The sequence below is a fragment of the Triticum dicoccoides genome, chromosome 6B, assembly GCF_002162155.2.
Source record: "Triticum dicoccoides isolate Atlit2015 ecotype Zavitan chromosome 6B, WEW_v2.0, whole genome shotgun sequence".
Lineage (NCBI taxonomy): Eukaryota > Viridiplantae > Streptophyta > Magnoliopsida > Poales > Poaceae > Triticum > Triticum dicoccoides.
Genome location: NC_041391.1, coordinates 472830584 through 472853857, shown reverse-complemented (window position 1 = coordinate 472853857; position 23274 = coordinate 472830584). Strand labels below are relative to the sequence as shown.

General features: G+C 46.2%; 2 protein-coding genes and 1 long non-coding RNA gene across 3 annotated transcripts; 1 reads left to right on the top strand and 2 right to left on the bottom strand.

The window, feature by feature from the left end:
• Positions 1-4956: 4956 nt before the first annotated feature.
• Positions 4957-8026, top strand: LOC119323701 (alcohol dehydrogenase-like 6). The gene is made up of 10 exons (XM_037597405.1): positions 4957-5135; positions 5234-5370; positions 5472-5518; positions 5599-5921; positions 6058-6140; positions 6227-6302; positions 6387-6448; positions 6932-7027; positions 7128-7289; positions 7610-8026. The coding sequence occupies exons 1-10, from the start codon at positions 5084-5086 to the stop codon at positions 7724-7726; spliced, it is 1155 nt and encodes a 384-aa protein (XP_037453302.1). The 5' UTR covers positions 4957-5083; the 3' UTR covers positions 7727-8026.
• A 635-nt stretch (positions 8027-8661) lies between these two features.
• On the bottom strand, positions 8662-14958 carry LOC119323702. The gene is made up of 12 exons (XM_037597406.1): positions 14666-14958; positions 11631-11897; positions 11451-11531; positions 11305-11360; positions 11090-11225; positions 10878-10974; positions 10724-10790; positions 10425-10523; positions 10180-10269; positions 9615-9769; positions 9064-9165; positions 8662-8979 (listed from the first exon to the last, which is right to left on the bottom strand). Exons 2-12 carry the CDS (start codon positions 11881-11883, stop codon positions 8847-8849), a joined length of 1269 nt encoding a protein of 422 aa, XP_037453303.1. The 5' UTR covers positions 11884-11897; positions 14666-14958; the 3' UTR covers positions 8662-8846.
• Positions 14959-18453: 3495 nt separating this feature from the next.
• On the bottom strand, positions 18454-20518 carry LOC119326504. Its single transcript, XR_005158020.1, has 2 exons — positions 18830-20518; positions 18454-18697 (listed from the first exon to the last, which is right to left on the bottom strand). It is a non-coding gene; the product is annotated as an uncharacterized LOC119326504 (long non-coding RNA).
• Positions 20519-23274: the final 2756 nt, after the last annotated feature.

The following is a 23274-nucleotide window of genomic DNA, read 5'->3' as shown; positions in this document are numbered from 1 at the left end:
CTCACTAAAAAAACCACTTGAAGCTCTCTACTTGTTCCTCCCTCATCAAGGCACCAGCAAGTATAATGCTCTCAAAATGATTGTTAACCCCAACAAAAAGACCAAAGGTTTTTCATGTAGGTTGTGTTGAATGTAACCACATCACTAAAAAACATGTACTGCATTCGATTGCTTCCGTTAGTCCACATGAGGTTTTTGACCTTACTTGTTCTCTCTGCCAAAACTTTATATGTCAAACCAGGGTCATCATTGACAATGTCTGCAAACACCTCCAATGTCTTCCTAACATCGTCTTCTGCCTGCTCATGGCTGATCTTCCCACAAATGTTCCTTAGAGTCCTCTTCGTGAATGGCACCTTCTCGATCGTCTCGAAAAAACTACCAATGATGTTGTACACCTTTCCAAAATTCACATTATTCTCCCTTAGCAGCTTTATCAAATCTTTAATGTACACATCAATGTGCTTGTGAGACGGCCCGTGCACTTTTTCACCAATCATCAACGACATAGAGTGGTTGTGGTTTTTTCACGGTGCTCTGTGATGTATCAACTGTTTTCTGCTGCACGCAACAACCTAATCAAGCCCGGACACTGACATCTGCAGGACCTACTGTTCTCCGTTTCCGGTTTGCCCTGCATGTTTTTCACCACGACAAATCGGTCAAACACTTCCCTACGCGCCATAGAATACATTACGGAAATGAAAACTCACTGAGTACCCGCACACAATCTGTTGCATGCACTTTGTCCTCTCCGCGTTCAATCTGCTTTTACCATATTTAATAGCAAAGCCTATCTCCCACGAATACAGATTGTAGAAGTTGCATGCCTCACCTAACAAATCAAAATTCAGCCCGAGTTCGGGCGTTAACACACTCTTCGACGGCTCTTCCGCGTACTTGCAAATCGACTGCTCCATAGCAATAATTCGGGAAGGGCATGGTGTCCTGTCTGGTGGCGCACTACCCAGACGTAATCTGCGATCATGGAAACCAAAATTCAATTTTTCTTTCCTAACATTTTTTTCATTGTACGAAACAAGGCTAGCAACATGGTGCCTGTGGGTATTCCTGGGGGGTTAATATGGGTCCGGTAACGAAGTGGTCCAATTTGTTCAGATTAACTATCCGGTTTTTAACTGCTAAGTTCTTACTGAATATAAGCAACGCACAAATAATGTTCAGTCAGGACAGGAGACATAAAAGATGTAATCCTACAACTCCACATATTTCATTTCGTACCTTTTTGTCCACCCACGGGCCTGCAGGTTGACTCTGTCAGTCGATGCACAGACCTCGTCGGCGATGAATCAGGTCGTCGCCGGACTCCAGCTCGTGTACTATTGTTGTCCTCGTTGCCGATTTGCTGACCACAACCATAGCCAACGTCTGATTCTGCGGGGAGGGCAACTCCTGGTCCGCTGTTTACCAACAAGGACATAGGGACCGGATCTGGCTGCTCATGACTATCGGCGAACTCCTCATGCAGGGGGGACATGAGAATCCAACGGCAACGGCGGCGGCCATGGCGCGTCAGTGAAAACACACTGAAAATTGCTGAAAAACTTTGCAGATCTGAAGTATCTAACATGTCAACGGCATCGAGGAGGAACTCCATGCCAACATCATCCATTCAAATGGCCACCAACGCCGCCGCAAGTAAAATGGTAGGGGGCTGGGCACCAGCACAAATCAGGGTTCCAGAATGAACAACGACGTGCTAGATGGACCGGGAGATTTGGATGGGGGCCGGGTCGCCGCCTACAGCCGATGTGCGCATGTGTATCACATAGACGTGTCCGACAGACGGCTCAGCTTTTACCCCGACGTCCTGTTCCCCTGATCTGATCCTAGGCACGGTAAAAGCACTAACATTCTGGTCGACGGATTAGCTACCTCACGCGTCTCCGTCGTCCCACCGCTATGTCTGAGTCCCACGTACAATACACTATTCCGTCCCGTATTTCACCTTCCGCCTAATTTCCATAATTCAGCGTCAGATGCGTCAGGCCTCTTTTCTCGGATCCCTAGCGCGGAACGGAAGGAGAGGATATCGGGACCAGCTAGGCTCGGGCACCAAATCTCCTTGTCCGAGAGAGTTCTCTTTTTGTTCCTGACAGCTATGAAGGTTGCCTAGATCGTGTTATTTTGCGGCCTCGAATTGACAAACTTTAGGTGGTTTGGACAAGTTCCGAGCTGTTGCTTAGAGCATCTCCAACAGCCGCGCTAAACTAGCATCGTGCCGCAAATTAGGCCGTTTTAGCGCGAGCGCCGCGGCGGATGGCGCACAAAAACCGCGTGCGCGCTATAACGAGTTGGGCGCGCGGTCGGAAGCACTATCCTGCGCGGTGTATTTGGGGCGGCCGCTTCCGCGCGCGGCACACTCGAGCGCTCGCGCCGCACTCTCTCCTCTCCTCCTTCTACGCCCCCCGCGCGCCGGCGCCGGCGCCCTGCCACCCATGGACGCGCACACCGGCATCCCGCTCACCCCGTTGTACAGCCGCGACCCCTCCCCCCGCCGCCGCCGCCGGAAACCCTAGCGCGGGAGCGTTGGCGTCGCCACCGCCGGAGCTCCGCCGAGCGTCGGCCTCGCGCGCAGTGTCTTCTTGCCGCCGCGGATGACCACGGCGACGGGTGGCGTCGCGCCGGCGCCATCCCGTGCCGCCGCCGCACCGTTGAAGCTCCCCAATGCGGCGCGGCCGAAGAAGGGCAAAACATCCGCGAAGAAGAACAAGGCGGCGGACGGCTCCGACAGCTCGAAGGTGAGGGGAAAGAAGCTTGCAGGGCGTTCGACGGGCGCGGCGGCTACCGAAGCGCCGGCGAGCTCACTCGTTGAGCCGGCCGCCGACGCGCACCACGTGTTCGACGAAATGCCCCAAGGTGAAAAAAATTCCAACTTCTATTTTCTTGTTATTTTTTCAATGCATCATCACATATAGATAGCTTATTTGCATTGTTCAAAAAACTTTGTAGTCTCAACGATGATGCATACATGTCAACTATGGGTGTTGGGTCCAACAATTTGCATTGTCTCAAACCAATGACATCCATTTCGAAGACCATGAGTTTGAGGTGGACGAGGAGGGTGAGGGCATTGTCGACGCGCCGAAAATAAGAGCGAGCAATTACATCACCAACGATGACAAGTTACTATGCAATACTTGGTTGCAAGTGTTGAGGGATCCATCCGTTGGAGGTGATCAAAGTAGAGATGCATATTTGGGGCGAATGAAAGAACACTTTGATGCTCACAACGTGAGTGGAATTGACCGCTCCGAGAGATCACTTCGGTCCCGATGGTCGACAATCAACTCGGATTGTCAAAAGTGGGCGGCCGCACAAAAGGCAGTTGACAAGATTAACCCAAGTGGCACAAATGAGGATGATAGAGTAAGTGGCATCTCATATATGTTCATCATACTTGTTTTTGGTGTCCGAAGTGCTAACTTGTTTTGTTTTTCTTGTAGTACAACATTGCACAAAACTTGTTCAAAGAAGAGACGAGGACAACCAAGAAGGGGAAGATCAAGAAAGGAAGGATCTTTACCTTGCCTCATTGCTATGAAGTGTTAAAGGATGATGAGAAATGAAAGAAGCGTGAAGGTTTGGATGATTTGCATTTGAGCAACAAACGCAAGCGAACAATTGAGTTGAATGATGATGATGAGGAGGATGATGCATCAAGTGATGACGACAAGAGAAGCCCCACCCCCAACTCGGTTTCATACTCGAAGCCAACACGACCGGATGGGTGCAAGAAAGACAAAACCGAAAAGAAGAAGAGGAAAGGAGGTGATGAGCTCAAAAATGCTATGGAAGCTATTGTGAAGGCAAAAAAAGAAGCCAACGAGGTGAGGAAAATGGCAAGGAACCAAGATGCCGCGACTGAGGAGAGGAGGTTGGCGGCCTTGGAGAGGAGGGTGGCCGCCGAGGAGAGGAAAGTGGCATTGGAGGAGAGGAAGGTGGGCATGGAGGAGCGAGCTAAGTTGTTGGAATGGGAGAAGCACTTGTTCTTCTTGGACACATCTTTGTTCAATGATGCGCAAAAGGAATACGTCAACCTTGCACGTGAAGAAGTCTTGATCCAAAAAAGAGCCATGATCCGCATGAGTGGTGGTGGCCTTGGCGGCATGGGTGGCGGTGGCCTCGGTGCCATGGGTGGCGGTGGCCTTGGTGGCATGGGTGGCGGTGGCCTTGGCGGCATGGGAGGCATGGGTGGCTTCGGAGCCATGGAAGGCATGGGTGCACCTCCGGCCGTCATGGGAGGCATGAGTGGCTTTGGAGCACCCTCCGACGCTATGGCCGTCATGGGAAGCATGAGTTTTGCTTCTCTCATGAGAGGTATGGGTGCACCTCCGGCCGCCATGGGTGGAATGTTTTTCGATGTGCCTCCTCACACACATTCCCATAAAGATGCCGTTGAAGATCTTGCCAACACCGTCGGAGCTTCACGTGATACGGTGCGTGATGAGGTTAGGGAGGAAGATTCATCTTCGGAGGCGGAAGAATCGTCTTCGGAAGATGAGGACGAAGAAGAAAGATGATTGATGTGTCTTTCATTTATGTCTTGAACTTTAGTTTGCATTTTGAATTTGGTTGGATGAACTTGTGGGCATGAACTTTTATTCATCAACTTGTTTGTGTCAAAATTCACATGTTCATTGCATTTTGATGAATGTTTCAAACTCATTTTGTGTCCAAAATGCCATATATATTAAAATGCTCGACGAGTCGCGTGCGCTGTATTTTTGCGCGCTGCATTATAGCACAACTGCTGGAGCCAGCGCTGACGGCCGCGCTAAATCAGTCGAAGCGCGCGCGGCAAACAGGTTTTTTGCGGGCGATGCGAAGCGCGGGTGTTGGAGATGCTCTTATGCGCGCTCTTTCCTGACAGTAATAAGTTGTTCGAGTTTCTTGTTGCAGTGTTGGCGGTAGCAGCATTGAGCAACGGTGGTCGGTAGCGGCAGGGGCATTCCTACCTACCTAACCCTCCCCTACTAAAGCGAAACCAAGGAGCTATGATTGTTTGACTTCTCTCCGCCAGAATTCGCGCAGACAGCAACGAGCAGGCAAATCTCCCGCAATGGCCGCCGCTGCATCGTCCTCCTCCCCTCCAGCGGCCATCACCTGCCGAGGTGACCAATCCGCCCTTGTAGTTTCGTCGCGTGAATGCGTGCGTGCGTGTGTGGTGTACTGGTGTTCTCCTGACTCATCGGTGTTTGGTGGCGTGCAGCGGCGGTGGCATGGGGGCCGGGGCAGGCGCTGGTGATGGAGGACGTGGAGGTCGCCCCGCCGGGGCCACTAGAGATCCGCGTCAAGGTCGTCTCCACCTCCATCTGCCGCAGCGACGTCACCCAGTGGCAGTCCACGGTACGCACCGGCACCACCAACAGCTTCTCCCCCCCGAGCAGGATTCCCCTGCATTTGCATCTTATCCCGAGCCTACTCTCAAACTTTGATCCGAATCGCAGGCGCAGCCCGATCTGTTCCCCAGAATTTTCGGGCACGAAGCATCCGGGTCCGTCCGTATCCTGGTCTCTCTCCTTTTGCTCACACAAGTCGTCACAATGCTGACAGCCTAACACCTTCGGCCTGCAGGGTGGTCGAGAGCGTCGGGGAAGGAGTGACCGAGTTCCAAGTCGGAGACCACGCGCTCACCGTCTTCATCGGGGAATGCATGAGCTGCAAGCACTGCGTGTCGAGCAAAAGCAACATGTGCCAGACGCTCGGCCTGGAGAGGAAGGGCGTCATGCACAGCGACCAGACCACCCGCTTCTCCATCGGCGGGAAGCCCGTGTACCATTACTGCGCCGTGTCGAGCTTCAGCGAGTACGCGGTTGTCCACTCGGGCTGCGCGGTCAAGGTCAGCCCCACCATGCCCATGGACAGGATATGCCTGCTCAGCTGCGGCGCCTCTGCAGGTACCCTTGACAGGATATGCCTGCTCAGCTTGTAAAGAATTCTTGGTGTTCAAATTATTCAGTCATCTTGCGTGCCGGCATGTTTTGATGGTATCTCGTCATCCACTGTTTATTGCTCTGTTGATCTGTTTTTTAGGCCTTGGTGCGGCTTGGAATGTTGCTGATGTATCCAAGGGATCAAGTGTAGTTATATTTGGTCTTGGAACTGTAGGACTTTCGGTGAGTATCTACAGAAGCTGCTATTGTAAATTAAGAAAAACACATATCAAGAGCTGCAATTCTGAGGCCCATATCTGCTTATTTAGGTCGCTCAAGGTGCTAAGCTACGGGGAGCTTCCAAGATTATTGGAGTAGATACCAATCCTGATAAGCAAGAAAAGGGTATTTTTGCAGTACAAAATAATAACTGTATACTTCTATAGCAATATTTTTTCTGCAAACTTACTTGGTGTGTCTGTGTCACAGGGAAGTCTTTTGGTGTTACAGATTTTATTAATCCTGCCGAATTGAATGAACCTGTTCAGCAGGTACTTTTCCTGAAGTTTTTGGCTTGTTTCGTGATCTGATGATAGTGGAACCGGGCTCCCTCGGTTAGGGGAAGCATATGGAAAAATTAAATTAAATCAAATTGACTGAGAAAACTGAGCTACTGATCACTTACAGTTTATATGATTGTCTTAACTGCATCTTTGGTGTACAATTGGCATTCTGTTTACACAAACAAACTGATGTGCTCAATCAAGGACTGGACTAACCATTAAATTTTGACAAAATCATAAGATAAGCAAGAACACAAAAGTTCTTTGCCTAGGCAGTACTTGTCCAACAAGATTGTGCACAGTAAGCAAGCTTTGGGTTACACGCTTTGCCAATATGCTCTTATAACAACTCCATTTATAAGAGAGAGATGTCAAAAACTGATGTGGTACTGGTTTTCACTTTATATGTGTTAACCGATTGATCCCAACCTGATAAACAAGATAGGAATGACATTTTGTTCATCCTTTCAGGTAGTAAAACGGCTTACTGATGGAGGGGCTGATTACTCTTTTGAATGTGTGGGTGATACCGGAGTAGTCTCGACTGCATTGCAATCATGTTCTGATGTAATTTTCTGTTAGTCTTTTTCATTTCTAGTAACCGTGTGCCACAAAGTTTACTATTGTGTTCAGATGCATTTTCTCCTCTCATGTTTGGTCTTGTCAGGGATGGGGCCTGACTGTAACTCTTGGCGTACCAAAAGCAGAACCAGAAGTTTCTGCTCATTATGGATTGCTTCTCTCTGGAAGAACACTGAAGGGGTCTTTGTTTGGAGGATGGAGACCCAAATCTGATATACCTTTGTTAGTGGAGAAGTACGCAAACAAGGTAATTTGGAAAATTGTTGCAGAACCAAATGTTTTGTAATGCTTTTCCCAACTTTCAGTTAACAATGCTAAATTAAGCAATTGAACTTCATTATTCGTCTTGGTGTAATTAGTCTGTCCCTCTTTAGTGTGGTGTGAGATTGTGGAGGCAAGTAGAAATGACACTAGTATAATGGACCTGATATTGCAGAATCAACGATTGCCACACAAGAATAGATTCAATAAATGTGGCATGTGTAATATAGTTTTCAGCCGAGACAATTTATTTGGAACGCGTAGACCTCAAATATGCATTGACCATTCTGTCATGTAACTTCCCAGGAAATCCAAGTTGATGGCCTTGTCACACATGATATGCCATTCAGTGACATCAACAAAGCGCTTGAACTGATGCTACAAAACAGGTGTTTGCGATGCGTGATTCACATGCCAAAGTGACAGGATTGATTTATACATCAGTGCCATCATATCTATACAATTTTGGTGGTTTTCTCATCAGTAATTTTTCACTTGATCTGCTCCTGGCTCGAGTTTTCATGACATCAACATATTGAAGCTCTAGTGTCATTCTCTATTGGTGTCTCACCTTGGAGTTATGGTGATGTAGTTGATGAGGAGATTACAAATCATACTGATATTCCCTTGGAATTCCTCATATGTCCGACCTCTAGAATTATTCGTGTAATCTAACTTGTTAAAAATTGATCTGTTAGTGATTATAATGTTGTATGCATGTTCGGTGCATTGTGCAATATTGTTCTAATATTGAGCTTCTTGATTGGGATGAATTATGTAAAACTGAATGTTCTAAAATGTAAATAAAATTATTTCTTCTTAATGGATGGGTTATACATTATTTAGATTGACGACCCATATTATGGTCCTTCGTGAAGAATTCTATTTTGAAAATAACGAAACGTGTTATTTGCGTGCACTTCAAGGGGTATCCTCGGCTAGTAACCACTCTTGGTATCTGTTAAAGTTCAATTGTGGAAGCACCATGTTTCAAAATATGTACTGCGATAATGTTGTTTTTATCCAACTATGCGTCATGTAATATGTACATTATGTACTACATATAATTTCTCTTGAGGTTCTCCGCAAAAAAAAAATCTCTTGAAGTTAAACAAGTTGTGGGTCCCCTTTTGGTACTTTTTGGCACAAAAAAAAGGATCACAAAAGTTCACAGAATGGACTGAAATCCATCCTGTGATTTTAATGAGCAGCACCGGATGAGAGGATATACTGAATGCTTACTTTATACTTTTCTAGCAAAGTTGGTGGCTAGAAATCTGTCAACAAAAGCATTTGTGTAATTCACAAGAAAAGATCCGTCTGTACAATGCTCTTCAGATCCTTGGACCTTGCTGGGTAATTCATTTTAACTGGTCGACATTAATAAAATTATTTTTCTTTCTAACATTCGGCGTAATAGACTTCGTTTCTCACTATTGTCCTCTAAAGTGTTGCAGAATTTGTGTTCTTTTTCAGCTGCGGAGGAGTGATCCCTTTTAGAAGAAGGCCTTCGTTCTTGCCTGAGCTTGGTAACGAAACTTTATTAGTGGTTAGCTTCCTTCTTCAACAGCGGGCCTAATTGGGGAAGCTCATATTCCTCAGGATTTAGGGCCAAAGGGAAATCTGGCAATGGAGGCGGCGGTGTGATGATCCGGCTGACTCCGGTATTCGATGTTCTGAATTTAGAAAATATTTATGATTAACATCTGTTTCATTAAAGGTAAATAATTGTCACCCCTTCTAAAAAATATTAGTATTACCTTTCTTGGGTGTTAAGGTCCTGGTTATTCTGTAGCTTGCTTAATGTCTCTTTTGGGATCATGTCCAAGAGATGTTTGGTTGTTCCGAAAGGAGTTGAGATCCTGCAACATTACATGTTCAAAATTCAGTCTCCATTTTGATTGCTTCAAGCAAAACTCTGCAAGTTAAAATATTCAACTACTCTGTCTGTTTCTAAATATAAGTCTTTTCAGAGATTTCAATACGGACTACATACAGATGTCTATAGACGTATTTTAGAGTGTAGATGCACTCATTTTGCTCCGTATGTAGTCTGCATTGGAATCTATAAAAAGGCTTATATTTAGGAACGGAGGGAGTATTATACAATGCAGCAATAATGGCTGTGTGCATCTTGTGACGCAGAGGCAAGATACTATGCAACAATAGCTTTCAAATAGCAGGCTCCTCAGAATTATTTCCTCCTTGCGCCAACTTGTTCATACTAGGCCTAGAAATCGCCAAATGGCACAGTAGTAGATTTAGGACAGGTAAATCAAATCCTAAAGAAGACTAAAAATTGTCAACTGACCTTGATGTCGGAGGAGTCGAATGGAAGACCTCAGAGGCTCTTTTGCTCTCTTTCAGAAACTCCTCTGACGCTTGTAGGGATGATGTTGCCATCTCCTGTGATTTCTCGGTGTTTCCCTCATCAAGAATCAACCCATGGAAGTAGTATGCAGCAGCCTGACAAAAATATAAAGAGCAACAGTACCGATTTAAATGTCTCTAGTTAGCAAGGTAAAGAGATCTACATATTATATATCTTCGCCATGTCGAAGAGTCTGTGTGTGATCTGGTGAAGACTTCAGTTTAAATGGGATATGTAAGGTTGCATCTAGTGGCAGAGGCACAAAGAAATAGCTGGGTGGCCAGGCTAAGGTGAGCACAAATTTTTTCCCTCACGCCCTAGTTCTGCTCATGAGCTGGGCGGTACACGGCCGAGTTTTGCCCTCACGTAGCTCCACCTCCACCATTGGTCGCAAGCAATATTTTTTTTTTCAGTTCAAGACATGGAACACATTTGCAATTTGGAAATCAAAATAATTAACATATTTTGGAATTATGATAAAATAGTGGTAAGCTGGTATGTACACCTTTGCTTCAGCATACTTCCACTTAACAAATAGTGTGTGCTTTTTCGCCCATCCATCCGACAAAGGAAGCTCTGGTATGCTATCCTTAATCTGTAGAACAATAATTCATAGATTAAAGTACAAAAAAATTCGCAATAGCTGTTGAATGCAAAAATAGAATGATGAAGTATGATGCGAAAGAACAGACCCATGTGCTCATGACTTCGTAAGCCCTTGAAAATAGATCTGAGAGAAAGAAGAAACACCTGCTGCCAATATTTGACCATCTCGCAAGCTAAACGCCGTTTGACTGCTAAAGTGGCCTTTGGATTATCAATTGCCAATCCAAGTTGCATATCAACTCCCTGTAGCATTTGAAGATGATAAGTCACTCAAACATCCCAAGAACAAGAGTACAATAATAAACCCCTATATATCAGATTTACTTGCAACCAATGTGACAGAGTTGAAGTAGCTCAGTTTTGGATGAGGTTAAGAATTATTTACATTTAGATTTGTCCTTATACTTTGCAAAACAGAAAATCATCAAATTATTGAAGAGTACCTGGCCAAGTCCTTGCAAGCTAAGAGCTTTTAGATTTCCCTCAACTAGATCTACCGGGAGTGCCCTTCTGAAATTAAGACCAAAGAATTCAGTAGACGTCATCCTAAACTTGGGCTCTTTGAGCTTCATAAACTGATATAACCAAGAGTTAAACCTTTTTTCAGGCGGTATCTGCGGAAGTACTTGATTAATTGCACAATCCAAGTACCCACCGGCTTTCAAGAAAACATCAACAGTGGCTCGCCTGCTCTCTGCCGGACACGTGTTTTTTTCGTGTTGTTAGCACTTAGCAGTGTACTAAATCATGAAAACTAACAATGTTCTTAATCCAAGAAGAATCCAAGATGTAAGTACCGAATGACCAACCTTCAGAGACCCTTGGCCCATGGCCCTCGCCGTATGACCTCGGCAGAAGCAGGGAGTTGGCCTGCAGGAAGCACACCATGGCCATGAGGTGCAGCACAGACAGCACCTCATACCAAGCATCAGCCATGGATGTCTCCTGCAACCAAACCATGAGGTAACTTTGAGCGTTTTTTACCAAGGGATCATCTCTGAACATGGATGGACCCCATCCTTACCTCAGCATCGTCCTCTTGGTTAGCCCAAACAAACTGCACTTTGTTTCTCAAACAAACTGCCAGTTCTGCCTGCAACATAACTCATGATGAATCAGTCAGAAAACACCATCATAAAAACAAAGTAAAAATACTGTATGATAGGATACACTCACTTTCTTTCACCAGTCCTAGCAGAACTGGCAGGTAGTCTTCCAAAGCCTGGAGAAGATTAGCAGTGCCAGACCCTCCTGAAAGCCAAACAAAGGCTACTAAATCAAAACAAAACCCCTCATATATATCTCACATATGTAGCAGGCTAGCAGCCAAGCAGGATCCCGTCAACACACCGTGCCGCGTCGCCCTTCGCCTCGGCTTCAGGGCCATGGCCGATTCCTGCATTGCCATTGTCATGACCGTTGCTCTTAGAGAAGACAGCCTCTCCACCGTGCTCTTGTCGAGGTGATCACCGAGAGACTGCGAGAAGTCTACGGTCCTAGGTACCCGGAGCCCCGGGAGGAAGACGACCACCTCCCCGACACTTCTTGGCCTCCCCCGGCGCACAACACCGGGACCCCTCCATTTCGACGCCCCACAACCCATGTACGCTACCCTATCTGCACGAACGAATTTGTCGGAGAGCGGTCAGCTGGTTGTGAAGACTGAAGAACAAGGAAATAAGTTTATCCCAAGGAACCTGTGGAGTGAAACCAAAGCTCAGCAATCAACCAACTGTTGTAAGACACCGACGACCAGGAGACGAAGTGGCAAGGAAGCAAGCATGGAGATCGAAGGGAAACACGCACCCTGATTGATTTTTTTTTTTCGAAAAGGGGGATCCCCGGCCTCTGCATCAGCATGATGCATACGGCCATCTTATTAATAATAAAACATCCACAAAATCTCGAAGTCTGAGTAGTAGCAAACTAAAAAGAAAACGAAAAGGCTCACACAGAACCCAAAGGCTAGATACATAAGCTAGCCCAACAAAGGATAAACCACAGCCGATTGGCTCAACAAAAGACAGGTAAACTAATTGCCTATCCTATTACATGACCGCCATCCAAACCGGCTGAAGATATCCCGAGCTACCGTCTCCCATCGGATAGCACCAGTAACCAAACGCTCCCTGGCCTCCGTCGGAGTGAGTAGCGACCAGGAACGGATAAGTGCCGTGGCTCTGAAGATAACCTGCAAAACATGAGTTTTTGTTGTTCTGTTAAAAGCAAGATCATTTCTGCAATTCCACAGTGCCCACACTAAGGCGCACACCCCCACGCGAATATGTTTAGCTAACCCGGGCTCTACCCTATTAAGCCAAGCTCCAAACATCATATTCACCGAATTTGGTGGAGTAATATTGAAAGCAACATGAACAGTTGTCCAAAGAATTCTAGCTAGTGGGCACTCAAGGAATAAATGCTTAATGGTTTCACCCTGATCACAGAAACTACACCTAGTAGGACCTGTCCAATTGCGCTTTTTTAAATTATCCTTTGTTAAGATGACTTGTTTATGAAGAAACCACATAAACACCTTAATCTTCAAAGGAACTTTGACATCCCACACATGCTTGGAAGTAGGAATCGAGCTGGAGTTGATAACAGCAACATACATGGATTTAACTGTGAATTCCCCCGACCTAGTGAGATTCCAGCGCAGTTTATCAGGTTGTTGTGAAAGCTGGACCTGCATCAGTCTCCTAACTAGATGCAGCCACTGTTCCCAACGATTGCCCACTAACGATCTTCTAAATTGAATATTAAGTGGAATGGAACGAAAGACTGTTGCAACCAGAGCATCACGCCTTTGTACAACACGATACAACGCCGGATACTGGATTGCAAGGGGCGTATCACCGAGCCAACAATCCTCCCAGAATCTTGTGCTGGCACCATTTCCAACAACATGCTTTGCCCTCTGAAAGAATGAAAGCTTAACTTTCATTAGCCCTTTCCAAAAGGGTGAATCAGTCGGTCTAACCGTGACCTGAGACAAAGTTTTGGTTTGAAGATACTTATTACGAAGGATTTGAGCCCAAGTGGCTTCAGTTCCTGAAGCTAACTTCCATAACCACTTACTAAGAAGGCATCGGTTCTTGACCTCGAGATTTTCAATCCCCATACCCCCTTGGTCTTTCGGCCTACAAATGATATCCCACTTCGCTAACCGGTATTTTCTTTTTAGCTCATCTCCCTGCCAAAAGAACCGCGATCGATAGAAGTCCAGTCTTTTCCTTACCCCAACCGGTACTTCAAAAAAAGACAAAAGGAACATGGGCATACTCGTCAACACCGAATTAATAAGAATTAACCGGCCTCCATATGACATTAGCTTACCCTTCCAACAGCTTAGCTTTTTCTCAAATCGATCTTCAATACACTTCCATTCATTGTTCGTAAGCCTACGGTGATGTATTGGAATCCCTAGGTATGTGAATGGTAACTCCCCCAAACCACACCCAAACAATTGTTTATAAGCTTCTTGTTCCTCTTTGGCTCTACCAAAGCAGAACAACTCACTTTTATGGAAGTTAATTTTGAGCCCACTCAATTGCTCAAACAAACAAAGCAACAGCTTCATATTTCTTGCTTTTACCAAGTCATGCTCCATGAAGATGATAGTGTCATCAGCGTACTGCAGGATGGAAATACCTCCATTCACTAAATGAGGCACCAAGCCTCCAACTTGGCCTGCCTCCTTGGCTCTCCCTATCAGAACTGCCAACATGTCCACCACTATGTTGAACAGAATAGGGGACATCGGATCACCTTGCCGCAAGCCCTTGTGTGTCTGGAAGTAATGACCAATGTCGTCATTCACTTTAATACCAACACTACCCTTCTGCGTAAACGATTCAATCTGGCTCCTCCGGCCCTCGTCGAACCCTTTCATACGCAGAGCTTGTTGCAGGAAAGGCCACTTAACTTTGTCGTACGCTTTCTCAAAGTCCACTTTAAAAATGACTCCATCTAGTTTCTTAGAGTGAATTTCATGGATCGTTTCATGCAAGACCACCACCCCTTCTAGGATGTTTCTATCCGGCATGAAAGCTGTCTGGGATTGCTGCACCACAGAATGCGCAATCTGTGTGAGCCTATTCGTCCCAACCTTGGTAAAAATTTTGAAACTAACATTCAGAAGACAGATAGGCCGGAACTGCTCAATCCTCAGAGCATCTGTCTTTTTTGGTAGCAACGTTATGGTTCCAAAGTTCAGGTGAAATAAATGAAGCCGTCCAGCAAACAGGTCATGAAACATGGGTAAAAGATCCCCCTTGATAATATGCCAGCATTTTTTATAAAACTCCGCCGGAAACCCATCCGGCCCAGGAGCCTTATTGATAGTAGCACAAGAAGTGCAAAAGCGACGGAAAGATCCTCACCTTTGCTCCTTGCTTTACGGTGAGCCTTTTGGGCTTCGCTCAGCGACCCCACTGATAATCTGAACCGGAACGTGCACCTTTAAAATTAGCCTCGCTTGTTCCTGCACTAATAATCTGAATCAGAAAGGAGGGTGCAACTTGAGCGAATGGAAGGAGGGGAGTTGGCAGTTCCTTTGTGGGAAAGAGAGACAAAGCATATGACATGACGGGAATGGTGTCAAGTTGGGGTTAGCTAGCTGAGCTGGAAATTAGTAAGTGGCATGTGCCTAGTACTCGTACTGCTGCTCGAAAAGCAGTGCTAGGTCTCATGGTGCACGGAGCTGGCCACTTGATGTTTGTGCCCCGCTAGTTTCGTCTCGAAGCAATGGAAGGGTTTTCTGAAGACACACCGAGGAGCTGAAAATTGGGAGAGAAATAAGAGGTACCTTAATCTTGTCGCATGTGCCGCTTCTTTGTCTTGCAGCAAAGATACGTACTATGCTTCTAGAAGGAGCTCTCGTGTGTTGGAATTTGATTTGATTTGGGGAAGTAGAACTGGAGGAGAACGAACAAAGTCCTCCTGGTCTTGGGGTTGGAGGTGATGAGCTGAAGGAACAAGTCTAAAGTCTGGGGAGGGGAGGAGGGAAACGAGTTGTAAAATCTAGAACTGTGACGTGTATACTTAAAGGCAACGTGCTACGCGCTTGGTGATGTGTGGGGGCAACTGGCTAGGCACTGGCACGCCAGAATGAGTTGGCGGCCACCTCTTGCCTACTAGGCAGGAGTCGCTGATACAAGTCGTCCCGTGTTTAGGAAGTGGCAGCCCACTAATAAACAGTTTTTTTGTCGATGCTAAGGAAATGTTGATAGTTTTTTTGAAAGAGATCTCTTTTTGAAAAGAGAATAAAAAAAAAAGGGTGAAGCAGTGGTTACTTTATGATTTCTCCCATTTATTTTCCATGTTTACATCATATTTGTTGGTGTGTCTCTATCTATCTGCTTCTTCTCCTAGTGGCTAGCTATTTTCTGTTGAGGAGTATTATTGCGGGCTGAGTGGGCTAGCTAGATTAAGCATTAGTGGCATGGTAACCAACAGATAGTAGTACAAGGGTGAGAGCAGATCAGGCACAGATCACGTTCTCTCGCCAAAGCGATCTTTATTTGACTCGGAGGAACAAGAAAGAAAGGAAGCCGAGCTTCCCGGGAGCCCTAAACTATATATCATGCATTCTATCCTTATTGCCTTGCTTCAAATGAGACATCCTAATGGTTCTATCTCTAACATTCTTAATTTTTTATGGTGTCTTTGGAAGGCTAGAAATGATTTTCTTTTTGACAGGAAAAAGGCTCTTCCTCATCGTGTGCACATTGCTACTATGGCCTTGTCCTCTGATTCTTATAATGACTTGCCTCGTTTCTCTAAGATGCAGGTGATGCCACAAGTTCTTTCTCCTCCTGATCATCTTCCTATGCAGGGTCGAACTCTTAAGTCGGATTTGCTCATTACGGGGACCAAAATATTTTCTGACGCTGCTTTCAGAAGTTCAAAAGTTCCTGGTCTATTACAGGGAGCAGTTGCTACTGGAATAGGGGTCTATCTTGTTTTGCCTCAAGATCGTTTTGAAATCAATGTGCAAATTCAAGCATCAGCTCCTCCCACTACTTCTCCTCTACATGCAGAAGCTCTGGCTCTTTCTTTTGCAGCTCAAGTGGCTAGTAAGCTCAATATTTGGCAGCCAACCTTTCTCATGGATTGTTTCTCTTTATTTTTGGTGGCTGCTACCGGCAAGATTATGGAATCTACCACCCCTTGGAGCATCAGGAAGCCTTTGGCTGATTTCTTCAAGCATGCTAACAGCTTGCAACCTCGAGTGTTTCACATTTCTAGGGAAATTAATGGCATAGCACACAATGTAGCTCACCAGGTTCTTCATTCTAGGGTTGAACCTCAAGTTTGTTGCTTCGCTTCAGCTCATAGACATAGTTCCTGTCCTGTGCTGTCTCTTCTCTCAAATTTTCAGGTTCAGGAGTTTGTAATTCACGTTGTACACTGTTTCTGAGATGAAATGAATTTGGCGCTTCGAGCGCCTTTTGTTGTTCAAAAAAAAATATCATGCACGATGGTAGCAGGTGATCCGGTTGGATTTTCTCTTTCTTTCTCTCGCTTTCATCATATCTGCACTCTGAAGAAAATCTACTGGCTGGATTGTCAGAAGATAAAAAAACCAAAGAAAGAAAAACTAGTTTCTTTAACCAGTTAATATGATTATTAGGTGGCTTAATGACTATAACTATTTGCACACAAATCTTGAAAGTCAAGAGACGCTAAGGTGTGGCATAAGAATGTTGGAACTGATAGCAAATGAAGTTTTCATAGCAGTGCACGGTAACTGAATCATGGCGCGAAGATGTGGCTGGTGTCTCCTCATTTCTTCTACGGTGCTGCTTCTGAGTCAAGCTTCAGATGCTGGGCTACCCCTAGGTTTTGTTTTCGTCTTGCTGATGTATTTTTTTTAAAAAAAGGGACTCCCGGGCCTCTGCATCAGAACGATGCGCCAACTTTATAAATAAGCAAATAGGTTCAACAAAATCTAAAAGTCTGAAACGAAAGTAGAGGCAAGCTCACAAAGAACCACAGTGCCAAAAGCACAAAAGCCACAAGGCCACAACCGGCTGGCATAAGAAAGATAGAAAAACTAATTGTCTATCCTATTACATGACCGCCATCCAAACCAATTGAAGATATCTCGTGCTACTATCTCCCACCGGATAGATCCAGTAACCAAATGCTCCCTAGCCTCCGTCGGAGTGAGTAGCGACCACATACGGATCAACGCAGTGGCTCGAAAGATAACCTGCAAAAAATGAATATTTGTTGTTCTGTTAAAAACCAGATCATTTATGCAGTTCCAAATTGCCCACAATAAAGCACATACTCCTACGCAAATGTGTCTAGTATTTTCGGACTCTATCCCAAAAAGCTACGTTCCAAATAACGTACTGACAGAATTTGAAGGAGTAATGTTAAAGACAACGTGCACCGTCTGCCACAAAACTTTGGCCAACGGGCAATTAAGAAAAAGGTGTTTGACAGATTCATCTCGATCACAAAAACTACACCTGATAGATCCTGTCCAGTTGCGCTTTACCAAGTTATTCTTTGTTAATATGACTTGTTTATGTATAAACCACATAAACACTTTAATTTTCAAAGGAACTTTGACTTTCCAAACATGTTCTGAACTAGGAATGACGCTAGAGTTGATAGCATCTAGATGCATCGATTTAACTGTGAACTCTCCAGACCTAGTGAGCTTTCAGCGAAACTGATCGGACTGTTGAGATAGCTGAACCTCCATCAGTCTACTCACTAAATGAGGATCTTGCTGATGTATATATTAGCTGGTTTATTGTTGCTGGGTTCTGGTGGTGGTTGATGAAATCATGTCATGAGGATCTGACCTGTAGACTTCCAGTACCTGCAGCCTTGTTGCCCATGTGAACTGAAGCGATTTGGGCGGTGATGGGCCGATGGCTGCCGGAGTTGCTCAATTCTCCCTGCGTTTTCTATTTTTCAGTTCTCTGGTAGCTTGTAAAACACAATGGCTATGTTTGTTTGGGCTTCAGCTTCGACACATTCAGCTAACCAGTGGTTAGTAGCAGCATCGCAGATTCTTTTTATTTAAAAATAAATCCCCGGCCTCTGCATCAATCCATGCATGCTGCATCTTTATTAATTACTAGATCATCGAAGGCACGCGTTGCCGTGCCCATCCAATTTTACAATGTATTGATAGAAATTGATGATGTGAAAAATTAAATTTCATGAAGTGTCGCCTCAAAGTAGTGCATGTTGCCATGCCTGTCTCATTTTACAATAGAATGTATAATTTGCATAGAAAAATTTCTAAAGATAAAAAAATGCAGTCATGAAAGAGATCACGAGATTCTTAATTAAATAAAGGTAATATGTGATTGTAATTTTGCAAGAACCCGATATGATCTAGAGTTGCATGAACTTGATGTAGTGAACTTCATCATGCTGATTTCCACCTGGAATCCAGAGTCTTAAACACATTAGAAATTTAGAACCACATCACCATTCGCCAGATGTACGATCGAGTATAAAATTTGTTCCAGTAGCAGTTCGAACTATTAAGAATTTAAGATTTAAAAACATCTCACATTGGTTCCGTTATGGATAAGGTTCTGCAGCACCTTGAGCCGCTCATTGATCACTTCTCTACATTTCTTCTCACGACAACACAAATACTTCAGATTAGTATTCAAACTTCGTCAGCACAACTGCAGACGTCGAGGGCAGGAAAGTGCCCATGAATTGGTTGCATCGAGGAGAATCATCAAAGGTTTACAAATGCATTTGAAGATGTGCATGTTTAAATTTGGATAGTCAATGACGCTGCACAACCAGTTTATTTAAAGGGAGCTTAGTAGTCAAATATCTTAACCAAAAACATGAAGAAACGGTGAACTTGTATGGACCAGTCTGGAAGTAATCACTAAATAACTTGTAAGCCAACCACTGATGTGATACAAGTCATATAGAAATATTTAGTGCCTCCAAATTCAAACTCGTACTGAAATGGAGACGCGTCATATTCATAAGTTGTCTTTCTGAAAACTGATGCATAGTGAATTCGCATACTGTAGTGATGCAATTTTGTAGACAACATTCAGAAAAACTGAATTGAGTCAAATAATTCAGATTTGAACATCTATGAACCAAGAGAAACACAATTAAATTATAGGATTAGTACTGACCTGACCTTCACCAATAATTCAGAGTATGAAAAAACAACAGATCTCATGCACAATTAATTTTAACTCCCATAGCTCAAACACATATTTTATCTTCCTTGTTGAGTGCAGGTCATCTAGGCAAGTACTGACATATGATTTTGCAGATAGAAATTAATAAGATTCAAAATGAACAGTCAGCCCACAAATCATCAACTTCAAAGCAGTGGTTCACCTTTTAATCAAGCAGAACCAGGAAAGAGCAAACCACAAGCTCCAACCAGCTTAAAAACCTGCATTCATTTTGGAACAAAAAGAATAGTCTAAATAAGAAAATGGATATGCACAAGTTTGGGGAAAAGGAGAGATAGGAAGTAAGTTAGACAGTCCATGGGCAAGACAAGTAAGCATCAATCATGGCTGCGGGATAAGACGGCATGAATCGACGATGTAACTGACCTGCGATTATAGGAGAACTCGAGCAGCACATATGATTACCAGTAATGGCATGTAGAAACTGCGATTTAATGAAGGAATTGTCGACAAACGAACTCAAACCAACAGAGGCGTAATACAAGATAAATTCATGTTCATATGTTATATATAAGTGATTCCTAATTGATAGTAGGAGAATCCATATCATAGTGGTGAACGGGCACTACCCAAACAAAAGAAAAGAAAAATCTCCTCAACGGATCTAAGCACAATTTAAGGTTAGACACAATTAATTTAGCGATCCGGGTTGAGAAATCTGCACAGAAGGAATGGAGGAACACGATCCTCATCAGCCAATCTACGGAGTAAGATTTACGGCAGCATCATACCTCGACGGGAGGAAAGGAAAAAGGGCATCCACGGTGTAGATTCTGTCTCCAGAGGCCTCCGATGGTGGTCGTTATCGTGCCGCTCGCACCGCCGGCGCCTGGAGAGTTGAGGCCGAGGCGCGAAGCCACATCGCACTTCCTCTCCCATTAATGGCCGTAGGAAGCCTCGTCGCACCCCGGTGTCGATTCGCCTGGCTCGCCAGCTCCGGACACTGTGTGTGTGAGGTACAGCGGCAGGAGAGGGAGGGATAGGAAGAGGCAGGGCCTGCAGGGACGAACGGAACGTACGCTAGGTTTTTCATTGACTTTGTTGTTGGCCAGTATAAGGCCCATAGGCCCAAGAGCTCCGATTTTGTTCCGGGAGCAGCTGCCCAGCCCATCTAGCGCGCTGTGTATATCACCGAAGCCCACGCGGAATTAAAAACACATCCAGTGGCCACGAACACATAGAACTGCAGATCCGACGGTTGGAATAGTAGTGCCCTGAGAGGGCTCGAAAGATGCTCGGTTGTAATGTTTCTAAATTCCACAAATGTCTCACAAGAATGTAGATCAATCCATCCGAAGCCACCACTCACACCTACAAACTAAAATCGGTGTCGTCGTCAATCCATCCACATGACGTATCGGGACCAACAGCCGGTGCAGCCTACCTAAAGCGCACATCACATGCACACGTTTTAGAAGCCACCATCATCATCGGACCACTGACCCATCTTCAGAAGAGATGTCCGTATCATTCTTGCCAGTCCGTACATCCGTCGACGCCACCACGGCGCCACCGCCCTGCGCTCATCCGCCCAGACGCGGAGACTCTGGAAGATCTGTCGTGCGTAGCACCTACCAACCAGGCATGACTCAGCGTAGCACCTGTCGGTCAGGCATGACTTGACAGCTCGACCGAAGCTCCGTGCAAGACGAAGCCACTCCACCTCATGTCCCTGTCTTCCAGCGCTGCTCCACAAACGATACTCCCAAGAGAGAAACGACACCGTAGTACCGCCATCGTCCGATCTGGAAGACCAGATCCTAGGGTTTCCCCTGAAGCAGCACGAGTGGGTCAACAACAGTTACATGATGATACCTTCGTCAAGGTAACGGCGCAAATCGTCGCCATCGCCCGCCAACTGCTCGGTTTTCACCGGCAATTATGTCTCCCGACTCGTAGTTGGGACTAGATGACGAAACTAGAGATCCGACCACTGAGCCGTGGGCCGACCACTTCTGACGGAAGAGATGACCATCACTGACGGCTGCACCTGTCAGAACAGATCTGACTGGAGGTGCCACCAACACGACCACCAGGCCATCCATGCCGCCGCCGATCCAAAGGCAGATGGTGCGCCGCCATCCCTCGAACAGTGGTGGCCACCGCACCCGCAGCCCGCGCCGCCTCCGCCGTCGCCGCCGATCCAAAGGCAGATGGCGCGCCGCCGTCGCCCGAACAGGGCTGGCCACCGCGCCCGCAGCCCGCGCCACCTCCGACGCCGCCGCGCCGTAGCCCTCGCCGTTGCCGATCAGATCGAGCGTGCCTCCACATGATTTGGGGCCCCGCACAACGCCAGATCCGCAGGAAAAAGGCTTAGACCGGCGGTGTCCCTCAGCGACGACGGAGGAAGGAGCGGAGGGAGTATGTGCCCTCGGCGGCTGGGTTTAGGGCGCCGCCCGAGTCGCTCTAGCGGGGCCGTGTGAATCCTCTTTTCTCCGGCCTCTGCACCAATTAGGGATGCATACGGCCTTTTAAGTATGAGTACTAGGATTTTTAATCTCGATTACGCACAAAGCCTAGTCCTCAATAAATGATGAGTACCAGGAAAGCCTAGTCCTCAATAAATGATGAGTACCAGAAAAGCCTGATCCTTAAAAATAAATAGGAAGCTAAATTCGCTTCCACGAGAATTTGAATCCAGATATTTGGTTTATAATCCACTCCCCAACTAGTTGAACCCAGGTTAATACTGCTGGCAAATTTTGATGGGCACCGTTGGCTAATATGGTTAGTCGTTGGAATTTGGATACTTTAGCGTCAGGAACCTCTGGTGACTGCTGCGTTGACCTTGGCTCGTTACTCCCTCTTTTTTTCTACTGGACTTCCGTAGGCAGCAAATTCTCTTCTCTGTTTATTTCTTCCGTGACGTCTGCTTGTGTGAGGTGTGCTCAGTGTCGCGGTAAAAGAAACCCGGGTGCGCCTTTTTTTAAAGAGGAACGAAGGAGAGAAACGCAGACACTCGATCATGTGTCCCCGCCTAACCCACATTTCGCAGCCATTGGCATGGCACGGCAATACCACGTAGCACCCAGTTTATCTACTACTGAAGAAGAGGTCCGCGGACACGGCTGCTTTCCGTGATCTGGAAGATTGCATTCGTACCAATGCCTACGACTTCAAGTAGGCTCGTGTGTCTCGTCTAGTAACAGCGGGCGTGGCACGGTGGAAATGTTCAGAAAAATCCAGTTACGTGCACGCGCGCAATATAGAGGCACCGCCGGAGCGGCCCCGGCGGCCCACGTGGCGGCCCCATCATCCTTCACGCCTGTCCAAATCCGGCTTCCCGTCGGACCGAGCCGCCGCCCGCCCCGTCGTTGGAGGCAACCGGGAAAAGGCTGTCGGCTCCGGGACGTCACCTCACCTCGCAACGCTCGTGCTGGCTGCCTTTGCCCTCGGCCGCAGGGAAGCTCGCGGCCGGTGCCCGGTGGCGCCCAGCGGGGTTTGGCCGTCGGTGACGCGCGATGTACCAATGAGCGTGCGTCGTCGACCGGGCACGGGCACCCGCGGGCTGATGGCAACTCGTGCGGTCGTGGGAAATCTTTTATACGTTTCTTGCGGCCGAGGACAGAAAAATAAGATCCAAATGTACGTGTCATGGGAGCTTCTTTGAGTTCGTTTTCACTTTCTTGAAAAAATTCGATAAAGGGAGCAAGGGCATCTCCTAACGCAGACCAGCAAATCGGACACCATATCTATTGGAGACCAATCCGTGGACAAACTGAAAGCAACTCCAACGCGCCGATTCAAACGGACGCGTGCTTTGTCCGCCTTTTGTCCGT

Coding starts and splice junctions, on each gene's coding strand:
- LOC119323701 (XM_037597405.1), top strand. CDS start 5,084: ATGGCCGCCGCTGCATCGTCCTCCTCCCCTCCAGCGGCCATCACCTGC. Junction 5,371..5,471: donor TCACCCAGTGGCAGTCCACG/GTACGCACCGGC, acceptor TCCGAATCGCAG/GCGCAGCCCGATCTGTTCCC. Junction 6,141..6,226: donor TTGGAACTGTAGGACTTTCG/GTGAGTATCTAC, acceptor CTGCTTATTTAG/GTCGCTCAAGGTGCTAAGCT.
- LOC119323702 (XM_037597406.1), bottom strand. CDS start 11,883: ATGGGTTGTGGGGCGTCGAAATGGAGGGGTCCCGGTGTTGTGCGCCGG. Junction 11,226..11,304: donor ACCAAGAGGACGATGCTGAG/GTAAGGATGGGG, acceptor GTTTGGTTGCAG/GAGACATCCATGGCTGATGC. Junction 9,770..10,179: donor GGAAGTATGCTGAAGCAAAG/GTGTACATACCA, acceptor TATTTTTGTCAG/GCTGCTGCATACTACTTCCA.